The sequence below is a fragment of the Lactuca sativa genome, chromosome 5 (assembly GCF_002870075.4).
Source record: "Lactuca sativa cultivar Salinas chromosome 5, Lsat_Salinas_v11, whole genome shotgun sequence".
Taxonomy (NCBI): Eukaryota; Viridiplantae; Streptophyta; class Magnoliopsida; order Asterales; family Asteraceae; genus Lactuca; species Lactuca sativa.
Window position 1 is genome coordinate 47126138 of NC_056627.2, and position 19432 is coordinate 47145569.

Consider the following 19432-nt stretch of genomic DNA (forward strand, 5'->3'; position numbering starts at 1 on the left):
AATTATGTGAAAATAGTCTTGTGGGTATCGATTGGATTGTTAACATTTTGATAGGTAAAAGATTTTTTTGGTATTGAGGAGTCGATCTCCATCTACGTGATCAGGGTTTGACTTAGATAACTAGGGCAAACGGGATAGATAGCTTTTTGGGGAGTTCAATCTCATGTATTGGTTTTAATATTGAAGGACAATTTGGTGAATTTGTTTTATATATATTAATATGATTATAAAATATAAAAATCCATCAAAAAACTTAAAAAATATATTTAAAAAATAATAGGTAAATACGATATTTTAAAAGAAAAAAAAAATATATAATATTTAGATTTTAGGTTTGACAAATACATATTTTAAATTTTAATTAGAAATATATACGAAAGTATAAAAAAAAAAATTCTATAATAACGATGTTTGCTGACTGTTTATTGCATTCAACGTGTAAACTTCACACGGTCTTTTTGCCATTCACCAATGAGAAACATAAATAAAAGTTAGGTTTTCCATTTCTGTCATATAGATGGTCGCATAATTTTCTCAAACTCATTGAGGCTTGTCAAAGTCAAAACACATCCGAGATTCATCTACATTTTCTCCTGCTTCTTCGTTGATTTCTTCCGTTATCCTCCTGCTCTTTAAGGTTCGATTCTTTTGCAACCCTTTTATCAACGTATCATATCTCTATCTTGATTATCCATACTGTACGTCATTCTAGATTTAATTTTCCTGGGACTTATTGCAACAACTCTTAACCCGTTTCAAATTTGGGTTTTATTTTCCAGTTTTTTTGGATCATTGGTTGGAAGCCAATTCATTTACATACGGTTTCCGATATGCCTTTTTATAATTTCACCTGAATCTGTATTGATGGATCTTTCCTGTTTAAAGTATGATGGTTGACCTTATTCCAAATTGCTACTTACATTCCCTATGAAAGCGATCATCGATTTCAGAAAATTATTTCACCATTCTTGACTTAAAAATAAAATAAAAACTAACCCTGTGCATTTAGGTCAGCGCCCTCGAATTTTATTTTGTAACTTATGAACAAATAATGCTCTGATATGAAAACTACATTATGGGGAGTTTGGTTTGCCAGATTCCTTGGGATTTGGCTGGAATTGGTTGCAAATGCTTAAGGAATTGAATTCCATTAGTTAAGGAATTCAACTTTCCCTCCATAAAGTCATGAAATTTATTCCATTCCTCCCTCATTTGTGTAAATGACTGAAATAACTTTCCTAACACCAAAAATTGATAACTAGTTGTCTCCTCTTTAAAGCATGTGGAGCATATAACACAAACAATAATCTACAAAAAAGTCAATGAAGGGTGGTTATGTCATTTCTCATTATTTACATTCTAAACCTGTTGACATATTCATAAACAAATATAAAAAATACAAGGGATATTTTTTGTTTTAATGTGGTAATAATAGACATGAACAAACCTACATGGAAGCATGCATTTGCATTCCATGAAGAACATTATTGTAGTGTAAGAAAACAAAATAAAATAAAAAGTTGTTATGGTAGTGGTTAAAAACTTGGGAAAAATAACAATATAAAAGTAGTTAATTTTTATTACTTTCCGATCATTTTGTGAAGTTACAAGTTGGATGCTAAAATGTTGAATTTGGCATTGTTGCATGCTTTGATGGGTCAACCAGAAGGTAAAAAGCTTGTGATTCTCTAAATGGGCCTAATTGGGCCTGGGCTAGCCAATGTTCCCATATCTTTGGATAAAAAGTACTTCCGGTTTCCATTATGAGAAAGAATATAAGTTTCTCCTCACTAACCCAAAAAAGGAGTCAAAGTCCAAGCGCTAAAATGGTATATTATGTAGTTATTAGGGATCAATGCAAGAAATAGCAATGTACTTTCATTCATTTGTTTATTACAACATTCTACTTTCATTTCTTTCTATTTCTGTGATGTACTTTGAAAAATGTATCCAGTTATAGCAATGTTATGTTGTTATCTAAATACAAAGCAATTTTCAATGCTATAACTGGATAGATATTTTCAAGTGTGTATATATATATATATATATATATATATATATATATATATATATATATATAATGTAGCTAAGTTATGGAATTAAATTGTTTGCAAAGATGGGAGACGAGAGCCGAAGCTACACGGTGGATGATGCACTTGCAAGCGTAGGATTTGGGAAGTTCCAAATGCTTGTGCTTGCGTATGCAGGGATGGGTTGGATTTCAGAAGCCATGGAAATGATGCTTCTTTCGTTTGTGGGACCCGCACTTCAGTCTGCATGGAATCTTTCCTCTCATGAACAAAGCATGATTACTAGTGTTGTCTTTGCTGGCATGTTGGTTGGAGCATATTCATGGGGTGTTGTTGCAGATAAACATGGAAGGAGGTATAGTTTTCCATTTTTTTTAAATGTTTCAAAAAAAAAATGATTTGTAGTTGTAGTTTTATTGTTTTATTGTTTTTTTTTTTTTAAATATTATAGGAAAGGATTTCTTATTACTGCAATGGTTACTTCTGTGGCTGGTATGCTTAGTGCTTTAGCTCCTAACTACGCATGTCTCATCATTCTTCGCTGTCTTGTTGGAATTGGTCTTGGAGGTGGGCCCGTCCTCTCTTCTTGGTTTCTAGAGTTCATCCCTGCTCCAAGCAGAGGCACTTGGATGGTTGTCTTTTCAGCTTTTTGGACTATTGGAACTGTTTTCGAGGCTTCTGTTGCATGGGTATATATATGCTTCCTTTCCTTTCATTATAACTATACCTTTTGACAATGAGGATGACAAAGGGCATTTTTGTCTTTTGCACAGACAAGAGATCCAGAGCCAGTCTTTTTTGGGTGGGACAAAATTTAAATTTTTGTTCACTTGACATCAATCCTAGTCATAGTCCAATGAATGTCAAATGCAGTACAAAATTGTCCTGTTCTGCTTTGTCTTGTCATACAAAATGGGCCATTTTTGGGCCCGTTTTGTTTTTTTATGCAGAACAGGACAGAAACAGTTGTACTGTGTTTGACTTGCAGTTGCATTGGGACTAGGACTGATGTCAAGGGGACAAAAATTAATTTTTTTTTCCCACCCAAAAAAGGTGGGACGGGGACTCGCTCTTGATCTCTCGTTTGTGTAAAAGGCAAAAATGCCCCTCCCATCTCTTGATATATTTTCTATATTTACTTTCGTAATATATTTTTAAATTTTCTTTTTTGTAGTTTGTGATGCCAACATTGGGATGGAGATGATTACTTGCATTCTCATCTCTGCCTTCATCTCTCCTCCTTGTATTCTACCGTGTAGTCCCGGAATCACCGCGATATTTATGCTTAAAAGGAAGAACAAGTGAAGCCCTTCGAATCTTGGAAAAAGTTGCCAAGATAAACGGGAAATCACTTCCCTCCGGAATCCTTGTTTCCGACAATGAAATCGAGTTGAATGTCAAGTCAATGGAATCAGAAGGTGCACGCTTGCTCCCTCAGAGTAATAATAATAAGCACACGGATGATGAAAAACCGGAAGTTATCAATCATAGTAAAAGTAATGTGTCAACATTGGCAATGTTGTTTTCACCGGAATTGATAAAGCCGACTTTGCTTTTATGGGTGGTTTTCTTTGGGAATGCTTTTTCTTATTATGGGCTTGTGCTTCTTACAACCGAGTTGCATAATGGTGCGAATAATTGTGGACCAAATGGATCACGATCTCAAGGCTCGGAGGAGGTTAGCTACAAAGATGTCTTCATCACTAGTTTTGCAGGTATGCTTTGTATATGCATGTGTGGGTCCCGTTTTTGGATAAATAATGTTTGGTAGCATTTTAGAAAGGGATGACATAAAAGCCCTTAAGTTTGGCAGAAATATGCGGATTTACCCTTTTATGGATTTTAGGTTCACTAATACCGGATACTTGCAACTTTTTTTTTTCTTTCCGATTTTACCCTTTTTGCTAATTTACGTGGTAAAACCGAACATTCTTGCCAAACGTAAGTGCTTTAATGAACCTAAAATCCACAAAAGGGAAATTTCGTACATTTCTACCAAACTTAATGACTTTTATGTCATTATCCCTTTGAGAAAATAGAACGAAAAAATAAATGAGGGCAAATATGTAAAAAGTTAGGACTTAATGAGAATGCCTCTTTTTCTCGACTTAATGGAGAAAGACTATGAAAGAAGACTTTCCTCTTAATTGCCTTGATTTTCTCAAATATTTTCTAAACAACGCCTTTGTTTTTCTTTAATATATAAAAAAAAGACATATTTTCATAGTTTAATACATTACATTGTTCATCTGTGGAAGATAATCTGGCTGAGTAGATTTACCTTTAATTTGGTTCAAGAGTTCCCGGGACTTATTATATCAGCTTTTACAATCGATAAATTGGGTCGAAAGCGCTCCATGTCAACAATGTTCTTCCTTTGTTGCATTTTCTTGCTCCCATTGACTTTCCAACAACCTCAAGCTCTCACAACGTTTCTTCTCTTTATGGCTCGAATATGCATCACAACAACCTTCACTGTGGTTTACATTTTTGCCCCTGAGGCAAGTCCTTCAACTTTGCTTTTATTTATCATACAATTCTGCTTTTATTTCTTAATATTATTATATTATTATATATAGATATATCCGACATCAGTGAGAACAACGGGTGTTGGGGTGGGCAGCTCGGTGGGGCAAATTGGCGGCATGATATGTCCGCTGGTGGCGGTGGGTTTGATACATGGCTGCCATCAAACCGCCGCCATCCTCCTCTTTGAATTTGTTATTTTTTCTTCGGGTGTTTGTGTCATGCTTTTCCCCTTTGAGACAAGCGGAAGAGAACTCACTGATTCTACAGTTCCTGAAACTGCAACCACTTTAGAAGTGGGTTGACTCCTCATGATTGTTTGTAGTTTTTACTTTTTAGGAAAACACACACACACATACATACTAGCAACTTGTAATCGATTATATGATAATTGTAATATGTTTTGAAATGGAGTAGATTTGTAATTTATATTCATATCTTGGCACTATGTATAAACAATTCAATTTGTTACATTTTTATTCAAAAATGTTAATAAGTCCTCTATTTTTACTACAAAGTTCGGATATTTCATTAAAGTAAGAATTTTTCCATTTAATCGCATATAAAAGATGTGCCAAAGATTTTCATGCGCAATATACATCCTATCTAAATCACTAAAATCATCCATGTGGAATTCAGCTAAAATCTGTGTATTTTTTGATGGGTTAAAGTCACATTACAAATTGTGCATAGATTTGAACTTTCACATTTTCATATCTACAACCATATTAAAACACTCTAATGTCACACCTAAAATCGTAATTGGGATCTGTTCAAAACTTGCAAAAGAAAAAAACAACAATGATGCAGCAACATGTTCATCTTTTATTTAAACTTTATTGTTTATTACAATATATGTTGGGGATACTACCTTTGGACATCATCCCATAGCCCAATAAATAAGTCTGAAGGGTGAACGAATTAATAACACGACTCAGGCCCAATAGTCGTGTCCACTTCATGACAAATTCTTATTATTGTGGGCTTAGACTCGAACAATGGAATTTAGTCAAATTACCCCGCCAAAATAGTTTTATTCTATTTTTTTATTATAACGGAGGGAATTAAATTTGCAAATTTTAAGTAAACAATAATTAATCTAAAAGAATAAGTACCGAAGAGTGTTGTAAAAACCGGTTTGAACTGACCGGTCGAACCGATTAGACCGAGAACTAGGGATGAGCATAGGCGGGTACCCGCCTCATTTGGCGAGAACCGGAACCGGTGGTTCCTAAAAAGTTAGAACCGGAACCGGAACCGCTCTAGACAGTTCTTAAATGTTTGGAACCAGTCCCGGAACCGGCGGTTCCTAGAAAGTTAGAACCGGAACCGGAACCACTCTAGACAGTTCTTAAATGTTTGGAACCAGTCCCGGAACCGGCGGTTCCTAGAAAGTTAGAACCGGAACCGGAACCGCTCTAGATAGTTCTTAAATGTTTGGAACCAGTCCCGGAACCGGCGGTTCCGGTTCTGGGAGCGGGTAACCCGGTTACATTAATTTTGTTAACTTTTGTCGATAAAACCGCAATTTAGTTCTATTCAAATCAAGTCAATTCGGACCAAAGACGGACAAAACCGGACCAATATATATTCTAAACTGGTTTGAGTAACACACACACACACACACACACATATATATATATATATATATATATATATATATATATATATATATATATATATATATATATATATATATATATATATATTAACCGGTTCCGGCGGGTACCCAGCGGGTAGCAGTTCCAAAAAAACGAGAATCGGAACCGGAACCGCTTAAGGCAGTTCCGGTTCCAAAAACGGGTACCCGGTTCCGATGCTCATCCCTACCGGGAACCAGGGAAGGGAACGATTCAACTATCACTGGTTTTATACCAATTTTTGAACAGGATTGAACCGACCGGTTTTTTCAAAATACATGGAAATAAATCATTTTCAATAATAAACTTTGGTGGGTTTTTTTTCACATTTATTTAGATTTTTCTCAATAAAAACATATGGTAAATGATATGATGTTTTTTTATGCACTTGTATTAATCTAAAACTATATTTTGTTTCGGTATTATATTTTATTTTCTTTTTGACGTATGCGAATTGATGTAAAACTTATAGTTATGTGTTGTTTTAATATATTTAGATTGATCTACAACTTATTTTTATGCATATTTTTAATGTTTGAACTTGTAGACGTCAAATTCATGTTTTAATGTATGTATATATGTATGTGTAGAAAAATAAGAAAAAATGATAAAAATTATAGAAACCGGTTGACCCGGCGGTCGAATCGGTCGCCATACCGGTTCAACTAAAAAACCGGTTTTTAAAACATTGGTACCGAACATGTTTTTTTAGTATTATAATTTAGGGAAAATGATGCAACGATCCTATTATGTATTTTACATTTGCCCATTTAATTTTTAAACTTATTTGCGTGTTTTTGGAAAGAATAAGCTTAGAGACTGTTTGTTTACCACTTAATACCTCTTAAAAAGAAGCATGTCTTAATCTAACCAATTAAGGGGGTGTTTGATACCCGTCTAACTGGGTCTGAGTCAGACATATGGGCTGACTCGGTCAGACATTTACTGTTTGATGATATGCTTTGTCAGTTAGCCGTCTGGCCCAAATGTCTTACCCGGTCAGCTTTGTAACATATGACTGGGAATAAGGACGCTTCTACCCCTCTGTTATCTTTCTTCCCTCGTTATCCGATACCCATTCTTTCAAACGTAACCTAAAAAAAAAAGCGCAGACACAAAAATCGCCGCCTCCTCCATCGACAGCTAACCGCCATCTCACTCGTCGCTGCCGTCTCGCCACCATCTCGCCGGCTAAAGAGAACTCGCCATCTCCGAGCAATTTCTCTCGCTTTCCCTGTCATTCAAGATCACTGTAATTCATCAAAAACGGGTAAGCTAATCTTCTCCTGTTATGTTAATACTATTTGAAATCAGAATCGCTTATGCTATCATGTTATGCAATCTGATGTATAATGTATAAAATCAGAATCCGATTTGCTCTAATAAATCTGAAATTTTAATTACCTGTATCAAATTGAAGCTTTCCCTTTCTTCTTAATAATTTTTGAAATCGGTTATGCTTGAGAGCTAGACTTTTATTTCTTGTTTGCCATTGTTGTTCACAAAGTTGTAGCTTTCTCTGTATCAAATTCCATAGAAACAACAGGAAGAATAATAATTGGTTTTGAAATAAAAAATTGATTTGATTTGAGTTGTTGCCCTTTTCTTGTGTGTCATATTTGTTTTGATTTGTTTTGAGTTGTTTCCCTGTATCAAATTGCATAGAAGCAAGTCACAACAGGAAGCTTTCCCTTTCTTCCTAATATTTTTTGAGGTTAATGTTTTAGGATTTGATTTGTTTTGAGTTGTTGCCCTTTTTGTGAAATCAGAAATCAAAAATTAGTTTTGAAATAAAAAATTGTTCTTTTCCTAATTTAAGCCCTGTTTTGCACAACAACAGAAACTATAATTATTGGAGAATAATAATTTTCTTATGCAAAGCCCTTCAAATCTTCTTTCTCCATACATGATTTCACCTAACACCCAAAATCTCTTCAATAGGCTATTTGACTAGTTAAGATTCACACTTTCAAACTCAAATTCAAAACAAATATGCTGTATCATTTTATGTGATGACATTAATTTGGATTATGTGAGTTTAAGCAATTAAAACACTAATGATGAGTTACAAATTATGAGATACATAAAGTAAATATTTTATGTAAGAGATCATCTTTGTGAATTGTGACAAAGTAGTTTTTTTTTTTTTTTATATGGATACACGACTACCTTCCTATCCCATTATAATGGAATTTCCTAGGTATGTTGTTGTTTTTTATCAAGTAAATAGTTTTTCTTCCAAAACAGTAATTCTTAAAAATGTATATTTATATTTGTATAGACTAGTATGGATTAGTCGATGATAATTGATAATCCTGGGAAAGAGTATAAATGTGGAAATTTAGAGGGTCATTTTCCATTTAATATTTATATGGTTAGTTGGGACAGTTGGAAGTTTGGATGTACTTGTTTTTATAATTATTCAACAATTTAATCCATCACTATATATAACAGCAGGGTAAAATGGTCATTTTTCATCACTCAGCACATTCAGTCAGATGTACAATCAAACAACAAGATTTCTTACTCAGTCAGGATTTTTTATCCAGACAGACCTTTCCCAGTCAGAACTTTCTCAGTCAGCAACTATCAAACGGGGCCTAAGTGTGTTTGTTTATCTCTTATTTTTGCATCTCGATCAGACTCTAGGCCACATCTGAAACCACATCTGAAAGAAAAAAAAAGACACGTTTCCCTTTATGCCCAACCCTACCCAAGAATTCCGCCTCTATTCATTCTTCCTCCCTCTTCTTTCCTCTACACTCTTTGACGTCTCCATGCCAACCCTCTCGGTCGAACTCGTCGTACACCGCCGACACGAGACCTCCGACGCCACCGTCCTAGACCCCCGGTCTGACAGCAAGGCATCAGGTTTAGCTTTCGTTCTTCTCCAATCCCTGAGGTTGCGTTTAGTTACGGAAAAACAATTTTCATTTTCCGTTTTTTGTTTTCCCTTTTCGATTTTCATTTTCCGTTTTCATTTTTCATTGAAAATTTTTGAAAACGCGTTTAGTTAAACTTATTCATTTTTCATTTTCAGTTTTAGAAAATTAAAAAACGTGTTTAGATGTGTATTTTTCTATCGGTTTTCATTTTTAGAAAACGGTAGCGGTGGTAGGGTGTGGGTGGGGGCGGTGACGGTAGCGGGTCGGTGGCGGTGGTGGTGATGACAGGCGATGGTGGTGGCGGCGGCAATTGTGTCAGTGGTAGTGGTGGTGATGGCGGTGGCAGCGGTGGCGGTGGTGCTAGTGACGGGTTAGTGGTGGTGATGGTGATGGTAGGTCGGTAATTGTGGTGGTGGTGTTGGGTGGGTGGGGGTGGAGTGTGTGAATGAGTGTGTTTGTGGGGGTAGGTGTGTGTTTGTGTGTGTGTGGGTATGTGTGTCTGTGAGGGTGGGGGTAGGTGTGAGTTTGTGTGTGTGTGGGTGTGTGTTTGTGGGGGTGTGGGTATGTATGTGTGTGTGTGTTTGTGGGTGGGGGTGTGTGTGTGGGTATGTATGTGTATGTGTGTGTGTGTTTGTGGGTTGGTGTGTGTGGGTGGGTGGGTGGGTGTGTGTGGGTGGGTATGTATGTGTGTGTGTGTTTGTGGGTTGGTGTGTGTGTGTGTGTGTGTGGTGGTGGGTATGTTATGTGTGTGTGGGTGGGGGGTGTTAAGGTGTGGGTAGGTAGAGGTGGATGGGGTGGGAGTGGGTGTGTGTTTATATTTTAGAAAAATTTTGGAATTAGAAAAATGTGGAAAACAATGATTATCAGTTTTCCAAATATTTTCAACCTCTTTGTAATTTTAGAAAACAGAAAATTTTCATTTTCCGTGAAAATTTTAGAAAAATAGACGAACTAAACGCGTTTTCAAAATTCTCATTTTTCTTAGAAATTTTTTCCGGAAACGGCCCATTTTTCCACAACTAAACGCAACTTAAGGGTTTCTGATTATGATCTTGGCGCACATACCGAGGTGGGATCTTGGTGATGGATTTCTTAGCAAGTTCTTGAACACTTGGTACTATCAGTGATCTCCCGAAATTGATCGATTCATCGTTGTGGTTTTCCATTGGTCAAAAGAGAAGAGTGCACATGCTTACTACTTCTTTAATAAATAATGGGGGGAAACTAGACGATTATAAGGGGGTTTTTGAAACGTTTTTTAATTTTTCCAAAAAATTAAAAAAATAGTTAAAAAGATGATTGGGCAATGCTCTAAATCTTTTAAAATAACTTTTTTTTTTTTGTGTGCAAGAAGAAATGTTAGGGTGCGTTTAGTTGCGGAAAAATGAGCCGTTTTCCGGAAAAATTTTCCAAGAAAAATGAGAATTTTGAAAACACGTTTAGTTCGTCTATTTTTCTAAATTTTTCATGGAAAATGAAAATTTTCCGTTTTCTAAAATTACAAATAGGTTGGAAATTTTTGGAAAACTGATAATCATTGTTTTCTATATTTTTCTAATTAAAAATTTTTCTAAAATATAAACACACACCCACTCCCACCCCATTCACCTCTACCTACCCCCACCTTAACACCCTTCACCCACCCACACATACATACCCACCCCCACACACACCCACCCACCCGCACACACACACCAACCCACAAACACACACATACATACCCACCCACACACTCACCCACCCGCACACACCAACCCACAAACACACACACACACATACATACCCACCGACACACACACACCCACCCGCGCGCGCACACACACACACACTAACCCACAAACACACACACATACATACCCACCCACCCACACACCCACCCGCGCACACACACACACCAACCCACAAACACACACACACACGTACATACCCACCCACATACTCACCCACCCGCACACACCAACCCACAAACACACACACACACATACATACCCACCCACGCGCACACACACACACACACACCAACCCACAAACACACACACACATGCATACCCACCCATCCACACACACACACACACATATACATACCCACACACACACACCCGCACACACACATACATACCCACCCACACACACACACCCACCCGCACACACACACACCAACCCACAAACACACACACATATATATATACCCACCCACCTACACACATACCCGCACACACACACATACATACCCACCCACACACACACACCCGCACACACACACCAACCCACCTACACACACACACACCCTCCCGTACACACACACATACATACCCACCAACGCAGCCACACACACACACAAACACATTCACACACCCCCACAAACACACACCCACACACACACAAACCCACACCTACCCCCACCCCCACCCCCACCCTCACAGACACACACCCATACACACACAAACCCACACATACCCCCACAAACACACACATACACACATAAAAACACACACTCGCACCCCCAACCACCCAACACCACCACCACAATCACCGACCTACCACCACCACTACTAACCCGTCACTAGCACCACCACCACCGCTGCCGCCACCATCACCACCACTACTGACACAATTGCCGCCGCCACCACCATCGCCTGTCATCACCACCACCGTCGTCGACCCGCTACCGTCACCGCCCCCACCCACACCCTACCAACGCTACCGTTTTCTAAAAATAAAAACCGATGGAAAAATACACATCTAAACATGTTTTCTAATTTTCTAAAATTGAAAATGAAAAACGAATAAGTTTAACTAAACGCGTTTTCTAAATTTTTCAATGAAAAATAAAAACGAAAAATGAAAATCGAAAAGGGAAAACAAAAAACGGAAAATGAAAATTGTTTTTCCGTAACTAAACGCAACCTTAGTGTTTCAAAAGTTATAAAATCCTGACTTTTAGGGCTTTTTAATATGAAAAGATGACTTTTAATACAAACACATTTTAAAAATGACTATATTTTGAAAAAAGTCCCTAACCAAAAAATCATTTTACAAAAAGAATTTTTAACATCAAAAATAATCCCAAACACCCCTAAGATGGACTTTATTCCTATTTCCATTGGTCACAAACTACTACTTCTTGAATTCTTGTCGCCTTGTTCAATGCGTATCAACTATTTATTTCAAAAACTAATATTAAATTCTTGCTCAATTTATGTAACAAAACACTCTAGTTTCCGTAGTATTTAACTACACTAAATGACATGGCATTTTGTTAAGGATGTACATAGGATTTTTTTTAAAGCCATATAGGATAAGATAATGATAGCATCTATATACTATGTTGTAATTTTGTAAGGAGTGGTAGCAAGTAGCAACTAAATATTACTGTTATTTTATTTTGGAATAAAATAAAAAGAAAAAGAACCCATTTCTCTTCTCTTTCATGCCTTCAAGTAGACTTTTCGTATGCCTATGGTAAATGAAAATCCATGTACCAAGCTTCAAATTTACACTACATTTTCCCATGACTCATAATATATTCGAAGTCAACTCTTTTAAAGAAACTATTTTGTTAATACTAAAAATCTAATACATGCAACCCTAACATTCGTTAATGTGCACAAACTAATTCTTTACATTGAGTTAACCACACTATAACCCGGAGGCTTATGAACACCTACTCCAACCATAACATTCCTCAAAAAGGCAGCATGACCCCAATTCTCAACATCAGCATAAAGACTCGATAAAACTATATATTGACCACATTGTTGAGGGTCTACCTCAAGAAGCCTTTTAGCCACCTCATTTCCTAAATCAATATCCCCATGAAGTTTACAAGCTCCCAAAAGAGCACCTAAAACAGAGGCATCAGCCTCAAATGGCATCCTACTTATGAAATCTTTTGCTTCTGCTAAAAACCCTGATCTACCCAATAAATCAACCACACATCCATAATGTTCCATTTTTGGAACAACACCAAATTGAGGCAACATTGAGTAGAATAATTCTAAACCTAAATTTATAAGGTTGCAATTTGAAGAAGCAGCAAGAATCCCAACAAAAGTAACTTCATTTGGATGATACCCTTCAATCTTCATCTTATCAAACATTTCTAAAATCTTTTTGTCTTTTCCATGTGAAGATAGAGCACAAATCATTGCATTCCATGTGCATGTTTCCTTTTTCAACATACTTTCAAACACTTTTGTGGCGTAATCTAAATGACCCGTTTTCCCATATAAATATATCAGTGATGTCCCGATAAAGGGAGTTATTTGATTCTCGTTCTTGATAATATACCCATGTATCTGCTTCCCAAATGTAACAGAATGAGCACAAGCAGAAAGTACACTAACGAATGTAGCTTCATTAGCTTTCACAGAACAATCTCTTAAACACCTTTGAAAAAACCGAATTGCAGTGTCGTAACACCCTCTCTTGCTGTACCCGTTGATGATGGTAGTCCATGAATAAACATCCCTCACAGGCATTGATTCGAAGAAGGAAACAGCAGAACCCATATCCCCATTCTTGCAAAACCCATCAAGCATAGCGTTACAGGAAACAAGGCATGGTTCAGGCATTTCATCGAACACCTTTTGTGCATAGGAAAGACAGTTGCTTTTAGCATACAAATGAATGAATGATGTTTGTACAAAGGGATCTGATAATACTCCGCGCTTGAGGGCTTGAGTGTAAAGGGGTTTAGCGATGAGGGAAGGGGTTGTATAAGCAGCAACGGTGGCTTTGGTTAGTGAAGGGAAAGTATGGGGGTTTGGTGGGATGTTATGGGAAAGCATGTGGGTGAAAAGGAGTAAGGTAGTGTGAGGGAGATGGATATTGAGGTAAGCTCTGATGAGAGTGTTGTAGAGTAAGGTGGGTATCCATTTGAAGGTAGATGAGTTGGGGTTAGGGTTAGGGTTAGGGAGGAGATTACCGCTGATGATGAGGAGGGAATGGATTTGCTTGATTTGGATGGAGTTTTTGATGAAACGTTGAAGGAGTTGCAGTAGAGATTCCGGCGAGAGAAACATCCCGGAGCCAATTCATTGGATGGTCAGCTGAAGTAACGAGACAGTATAAGATACGTATTTAATTATTAATTAAAAATTTTAAAATGCAAGCATAGATTCTGAATTTTAATAAGGAAAATAGAAACGACAAAATTTCACCTATTTTTATATTTTTTTTAAAAAGAATATCCAAAAAAAAAAATTACATATATAGCTATCAAAATTGTAGATGGGCTTTTTGTCATTTTGCAGTGACGAAATCGTAGATAGCAATGATTTCTTCCGACATGTTAACTTTACATTCTATTAATTCAATAAGCATCATGTTAACTTTACATGCTATTAATTCAAAATTATGTACTCAAAGCTGCATGGTTTCATTCTACAGTTCATCCCTCAACTAATACTAACCATAGAAAATATGTGAGTCGATCTTAAACGTAATATGCATCATAGCTTAAAAAAGTTTGGTTTTTAAATGCTACGGCTACCCCCGTAGTCTTACAACACTTTCCATACCATCTGACTGTTAGTGAATGCTATGGCTACCCCCGTAGTCTTACAACACTTTTTATACCATCTGACTGTTAGTGAATGCTACAGCTACCCCCGTAGTCTGGCAACACCTTCCATATTGGGTCGAACACACACTCGACCTAACACACAATCGAACTTGAGTCCTAGCTGGACCTCTAACCTGGTTCCCTAAACCCGTTATCTGGTGCCAAGGAAAACGTGAACCAAATGTTGGAACGTTTTATGAACTCCCAACTCACCCAATCCTCAATCAAGAAGTTTTAGCCTGAGATGTTTACTCTGATAAAAAGAACATGTTTTGAGATGAAACTCTGATTTGATATAACGATTTTGGTTTATGAATGAAATGGTTGATAATTATGGTTTTTATTAATGATTTTAAACGGAATTTTTGGATCGTATTTTTGGGATGTTACATTTTTCCTCTCTCGATAGAGCATTTATGCTAGTAAATATTTGAGCTCAAACTCTATATCATATGAAAGGGAGCTATTGATTAAGCGCCCATAATGTTATGTCTTAGAGCTCGTACTGTAAATAGTCTAGAGTAGGGATGAGCTTTTTAACTGAAAAACCGAAACAGAGTCAGAACCAATTGGACCCAAATAATGGTATTTGGTCCGGTTTTCGGTTTTCAATTTACGGCTTATTTGGTTTTCAGTTCCGGTCCGGTTCCGATTTCGAACACCTTCTTAGATGACACATTTCTTAGTAGAACCAAATCAAAACCGAAACCAAGTATTCAGTTCGGTCTGATTCTAGACCGGTTTACATGCCTAATATAAAATATACATGGTAAAGTGATTATCGTTAACACCGATGATGGAAAAACATCAAGTTGTTCAACTACAAAACTGCAATTAGAGACTTGTGTATAGGCCCAACCTACTCCTCAAATTTTCTTAAATAGTGTTAATTTTTTTTTCATATAAATACAACCATTGAAAAATACTTGGGCTACACTTAAGTTTCTATGTCCAAAGAAACAGTCTAAATTTGAAAGATTGACAACCCAAACAAAAAGAGCTAAATGTAAAAAGATAAAAAAATACAACAAAGGAGTCTAAATTTGAAAGATTTGACAACCCAAACAAAAAGAGTTAAGTGTAAAAAGATAAAAAAAAAAGAACAACAAAAAGCCCAAGAGGTTAAACACCCTCTTAATCAATTTGAGTCTTGGGATGATACAGATAAGCTGATGAGGGAATGAAAAAGAAACAGGCACATGCCACTGTCCAGCGGCACATAGCGCCTCACCCTCACGACCCTGCTCCACCCACTCCCATCGACTTTTCCGGCAGCCTTCACTGCCACGCCGGCAGTTCCACAGCTTCAGCGACTTCCCTCTGAACATGCAAGAATGCAACAAGTAAGCATTAAGCATTTAAGCAAAGTTCTTAGAGTTATTTCAATTATGTGTCATTTTCTTGAAAACTTGAAATTAGCAATTAGGTTTATTTGATTAAGGTTAGCATGTAGTTATTACTTGTTGAAACTTGAAATTAGTTATCTTCATATCTTGATGTTGAATTATTGATGAAATATTGAAATTGGTTGTAGGTTTGAGTTTCCAAAGTTCACCGGTAGGTTTCTGAAATTAGTAATTGAGTTTTGTTGTCTATCTGTTGCCTAAAGTTCCAATCTCATTGACGACAATTTCACTTGTCTAATTGTCTTGCTTACATGTTGAGTTTTGTTGAAATCTTTTTGCTTAAGTTGTTTAAATATTTAAATTTAAGGTCCCATTGGGTCTTTTTTTGGACAAGAAGCTCCAACTCCAACTCCAAGAATGAAACAAGTAAGTTACTAAAAATCTAAAAGTAGTTGTTCTTTTGCTTTGAGAAGTAGAGATTTATAAGTTGTCTTCATGTCTTGATGAAATATTTGAAAGTAGTTGTAGATTTTGGCTTTCCATTGATGAAATATTGAAATTAGTTGTTCTTTTGCTTGTAGTTATAGACAAATTCTTTATTAGATCCGTCATGATAATACCTTGTTCTAGTTAGTTTTATGCATTTAAAAACCAAACTTTTTTAAGCTATGATGCATATTACGTTTAAGATCGACTCACATATTTTCTATGGTTAGTATTAGTTGAGGGATGAACTGTAGAATGAAACCATGCAGCTTTGAGTACATAATTTTGAATTAATAGCATGTAAAGTTAACATGATGCTTATTGAATTAATAGAATGTAAAGTTAACATGTCGGAAGAAATCATTGCTATCTACGATTTCGTCACTGCAAAATGACAAAAAGCCCATCTACAATTTTGATAGCTATATATGTAATTTTTTTTTTTGGATATTCTTTTTAAAAAAAATATAAAAATAGGTGAAATTTTGTCGTTTCTATTTTCCTTATTAAAATTCAGAATCTATGCTTGCATTTTAAAATTTTTAATTAATAATTAAATACGTATCTTATACTGTCTCGTTACTTCAGCTGACCATCCAATGAATTGGCTCCGGGATGTTTCTCTCGCCGGAATCTCTACTGCAACTCCTTCAACGTTTCATCAAAAACTCCATCCAAATCAAGCAAATCCATTCCCTCCTCATCATCAGCGGTAATCTCCTCCCTAACCCTAACCCTAACCCCAACTCATCTACCTTCAAATGGATACCCACCTTACTCTACAACACTCTCATCAGAGCTTACCTCAATATCCATCTCCCTCACACTACCTTACTCCTTTTCACCCACATGCTTTCCCATAACATCCCACCAAACCCCCATACTTTCCCTTCACTAACCAAAGCCACCGTTGCTGCTTATACAACCCCTTCCCTCATCGCTAAACCCCTTTACACTCAAGCCCTCAAGCGCGGAGTATTATCAGATCCCTTTGTACAAACATCATTCATTCATTTGTATGCTAAAAGCAACTGTCTTTCCTATGCACAAAAGGTGTTCGATGAAATGCCTGAACCATGCCTTGTTTCCTGTAACGCTATGCTTGATGGGTTTTGCAAGAATGGGGATATGGGTTCTGCTGTTTCCTTCTTCGAATCAATGCCTGTGAGGGATGTTTATTCATGGACTACCATCATCAACGGGTACAGCAAGAGAGGGTGTTACGACACTGCAATTCGGTTTTTTCAAAGGTGTTTAAGAGATTGTTCTGTGAAAGCTAATGAAGCTACATTCGTTAGTGTACTTTCTGCTTGTGCTCATTCTGTTACATTTGGGAAGCAGATACATGGGTATATTATCAAGAACGAGAATCAAATAACTCCCTTTATCGGGACATCACTGATATATTTATATGGGAAAACGGGTCATTTAGATTACGCCACAAAAGTGTTTGAAAGTATGTTGAAAAAGGAAACATGCACATGGAATGCAATGATTTGTGCTCTATCTTCACATGGAAAAGACAAAAAGGTTTTAGAAATGTTTGATAAGATGAAGATTGAAGGGTATCATCCAAATGAAGTTACTTTTGTTGGGATTCTTGCTGCTTCTTCAAATTGCAACCTTATAAATTTAGGTTTAGAATTATTCTACTCAATGTTGCCTCAATTTGGTGTTGTTCCAAAAATGGAACATTATGGATGTGTGGTTGATTTATTGGGTAGATCAGGGTTTTTAGCAGAAGCAAAAGATTTCATAAGTAGGATGCCATTTGAGGCTGATGCCTCTGTTTTAGGTGCTCTTTTGGGAGCTTGTAAACTTCATGGGGATATTGATTTAGGAAATGAGGTGGCTAAAAGGCTTCTTGAGGTAGACCCTCAACAATGTGGTCAATATATAGTTTTATCGAGTCTTTATGCTGATGTTGAGAATTGGGGTCATGCTGCCTTTTTGAGGAATGTTATGGTTGGAGTAGGTGTTCATAAGCCTCCGGGTTATAGTGTGGTTAACTCAATGTAAAGAATTAGTTTGTGCACATTAACGAATGTTAGGGTTGCATGTATTAGATTTTTAGTATTAACAAAATAGTTTCTTTAAAAGAGTTGACTTCGAATATATTATGAGTCATGGGAAAATGTAGTGTAAATTTGAAGCTTGGTACATGGATTTTCATTTACCATAGGCATACGAAAAGTCTACTTGAAGGCATGAAAGAGAAGAGAAATGGGTTCTTTTTCTTTTTATTTTATTCCAAAATAAAATAACAGTAATATTTAGTTGCTACTTGCTACCACTCCTTACAAAATTACAACATAGTATATAGATGCTATCATTATCTTATCCTATATGGCTTTAAAAAAAATCCTATGTACATCCTTAACAAAATGCCATGTCATTTAGTGTAGTTAAATACTACGGAAACTAGAGTGTTTTGTTACATAAATTGAGCAAGAATTTAATATTAGTTTTTGAAATAAATAGTTGATACGCATTGAACAAGGCGACAAGAATTCAAGAAGTAGTAGTTTGTGACCAATGGAAATAGGAATAAAGTCCATCTTAGGGGTGTTTGGGATTATTTTTGATGTTAAAAATTCTTTTTGTAAAATGATTTTTTGGTTAGGGACTTTTTTCAAAATATAGTCATTTTTAAAATGTGTTTGTATTAAAAGTCATCTTTTCATATTAAAAAGCCCTAAAAGTCAGGATTTTATAACTTTTGAAACACTAAGGTTGCGTTTAGTTACGGAAAAACAATTTTCATTTTCCGTTTTTTGTTTTCCCTTTTCGATTTTCATTTTTCGTTTTTATTTTTCATTGAAAAATTTAGAAAACGCGTTTAGTTAAACTTATTCGTTTTTCATTTTCAATTTTAGAAAATTAGAAAACATGTTTAGATGTGTATTTTTCCATCGGTTTTTATTTTTAGAAAACGGTAGCGTTGGTAGGGTGT

At 36.2% G+C, this 19432-nt stretch overlaps 2 protein-coding genes and 1 pseudogene across 8 annotated transcripts; 2 read left to right on the top strand and 1 right to left on the bottom strand.

Annotated features, from left to right (window-relative positions):
* The first annotated feature begins 479 nt into the window (after nt 1-479).
* Nucleotides 480-5052, top strand: LOC111885330 (organic cation/carnitine transporter 7-like; annotated as a pseudogene).
* Nucleotides 5053-7109: 2057 nt separating this feature from the next.
* Nucleotides 7110-18762, top strand: LOC122198224 (putative pentatricopeptide repeat-containing protein At1g10330). Of its 7 annotated transcripts, none has more exons than XM_052764157.1 (5): nt 7114-7466; nt 8654-9067; nt 15812-15990; nt 16361-16419; nt 17068-18762. In XM_052764157.1, the coding sequence occupies exon 5, from the start codon at nt 17095-17097 to the stop codon at nt 18496-18498; it is 1404 nt and encodes a 467-aa protein (XP_052620117.1). In that variant the 5' UTR covers nt 7114-7466; nt 8654-9067; nt 15812-15990; nt 16361-16419; nt 17068-17094; the 3' UTR covers nt 18499-18762. The 7 variants fall into 7 exon arrangements, 6 of the variants coding, with proteins under 6 accessions (XP_052620119.1, XP_052620120.1, XP_052620118.1 ...); XM_052764155.1 differs by having other exon boundaries at nt 7117-7466; nt 8651-9067; XM_052764159.1 differs by lacking the exon at nt 8654-9067 and having other exon boundaries at nt 7110-7466.
* LOC128126373 (putative pentatricopeptide repeat-containing protein At1g10330) lies at nt 12438-14588 on the bottom strand. Its single transcript, XM_052764161.1, has one exon. It carries the CDS (start codon nt 14103-14105, stop codon nt 12702-12704), a length of 1404 nt encoding a protein of 467 aa, XP_052620121.1. The 5' UTR covers nt 14106-14588; the 3' UTR covers nt 12438-12701.
* Nucleotides 18763-19432: the final 670 nt, after the last annotated feature.

What these genes read in the sequence shown, in the direction of transcription:
- LOC128126373 (XM_052764161.1), bottom strand. Translation starts at nt 14,105, where the DNA reads ATGTTTCTCTCGCCGGAATCTCTACTGCAACTCCTTCAACGTTTCATC.
- LOC122198224 (XM_052764159.1), top strand. Translation starts at nt 17,095, where the DNA reads ATGTTTCTCTCGCCGGAATCTCTACTGCAACTCCTTCAACGTTTCATC.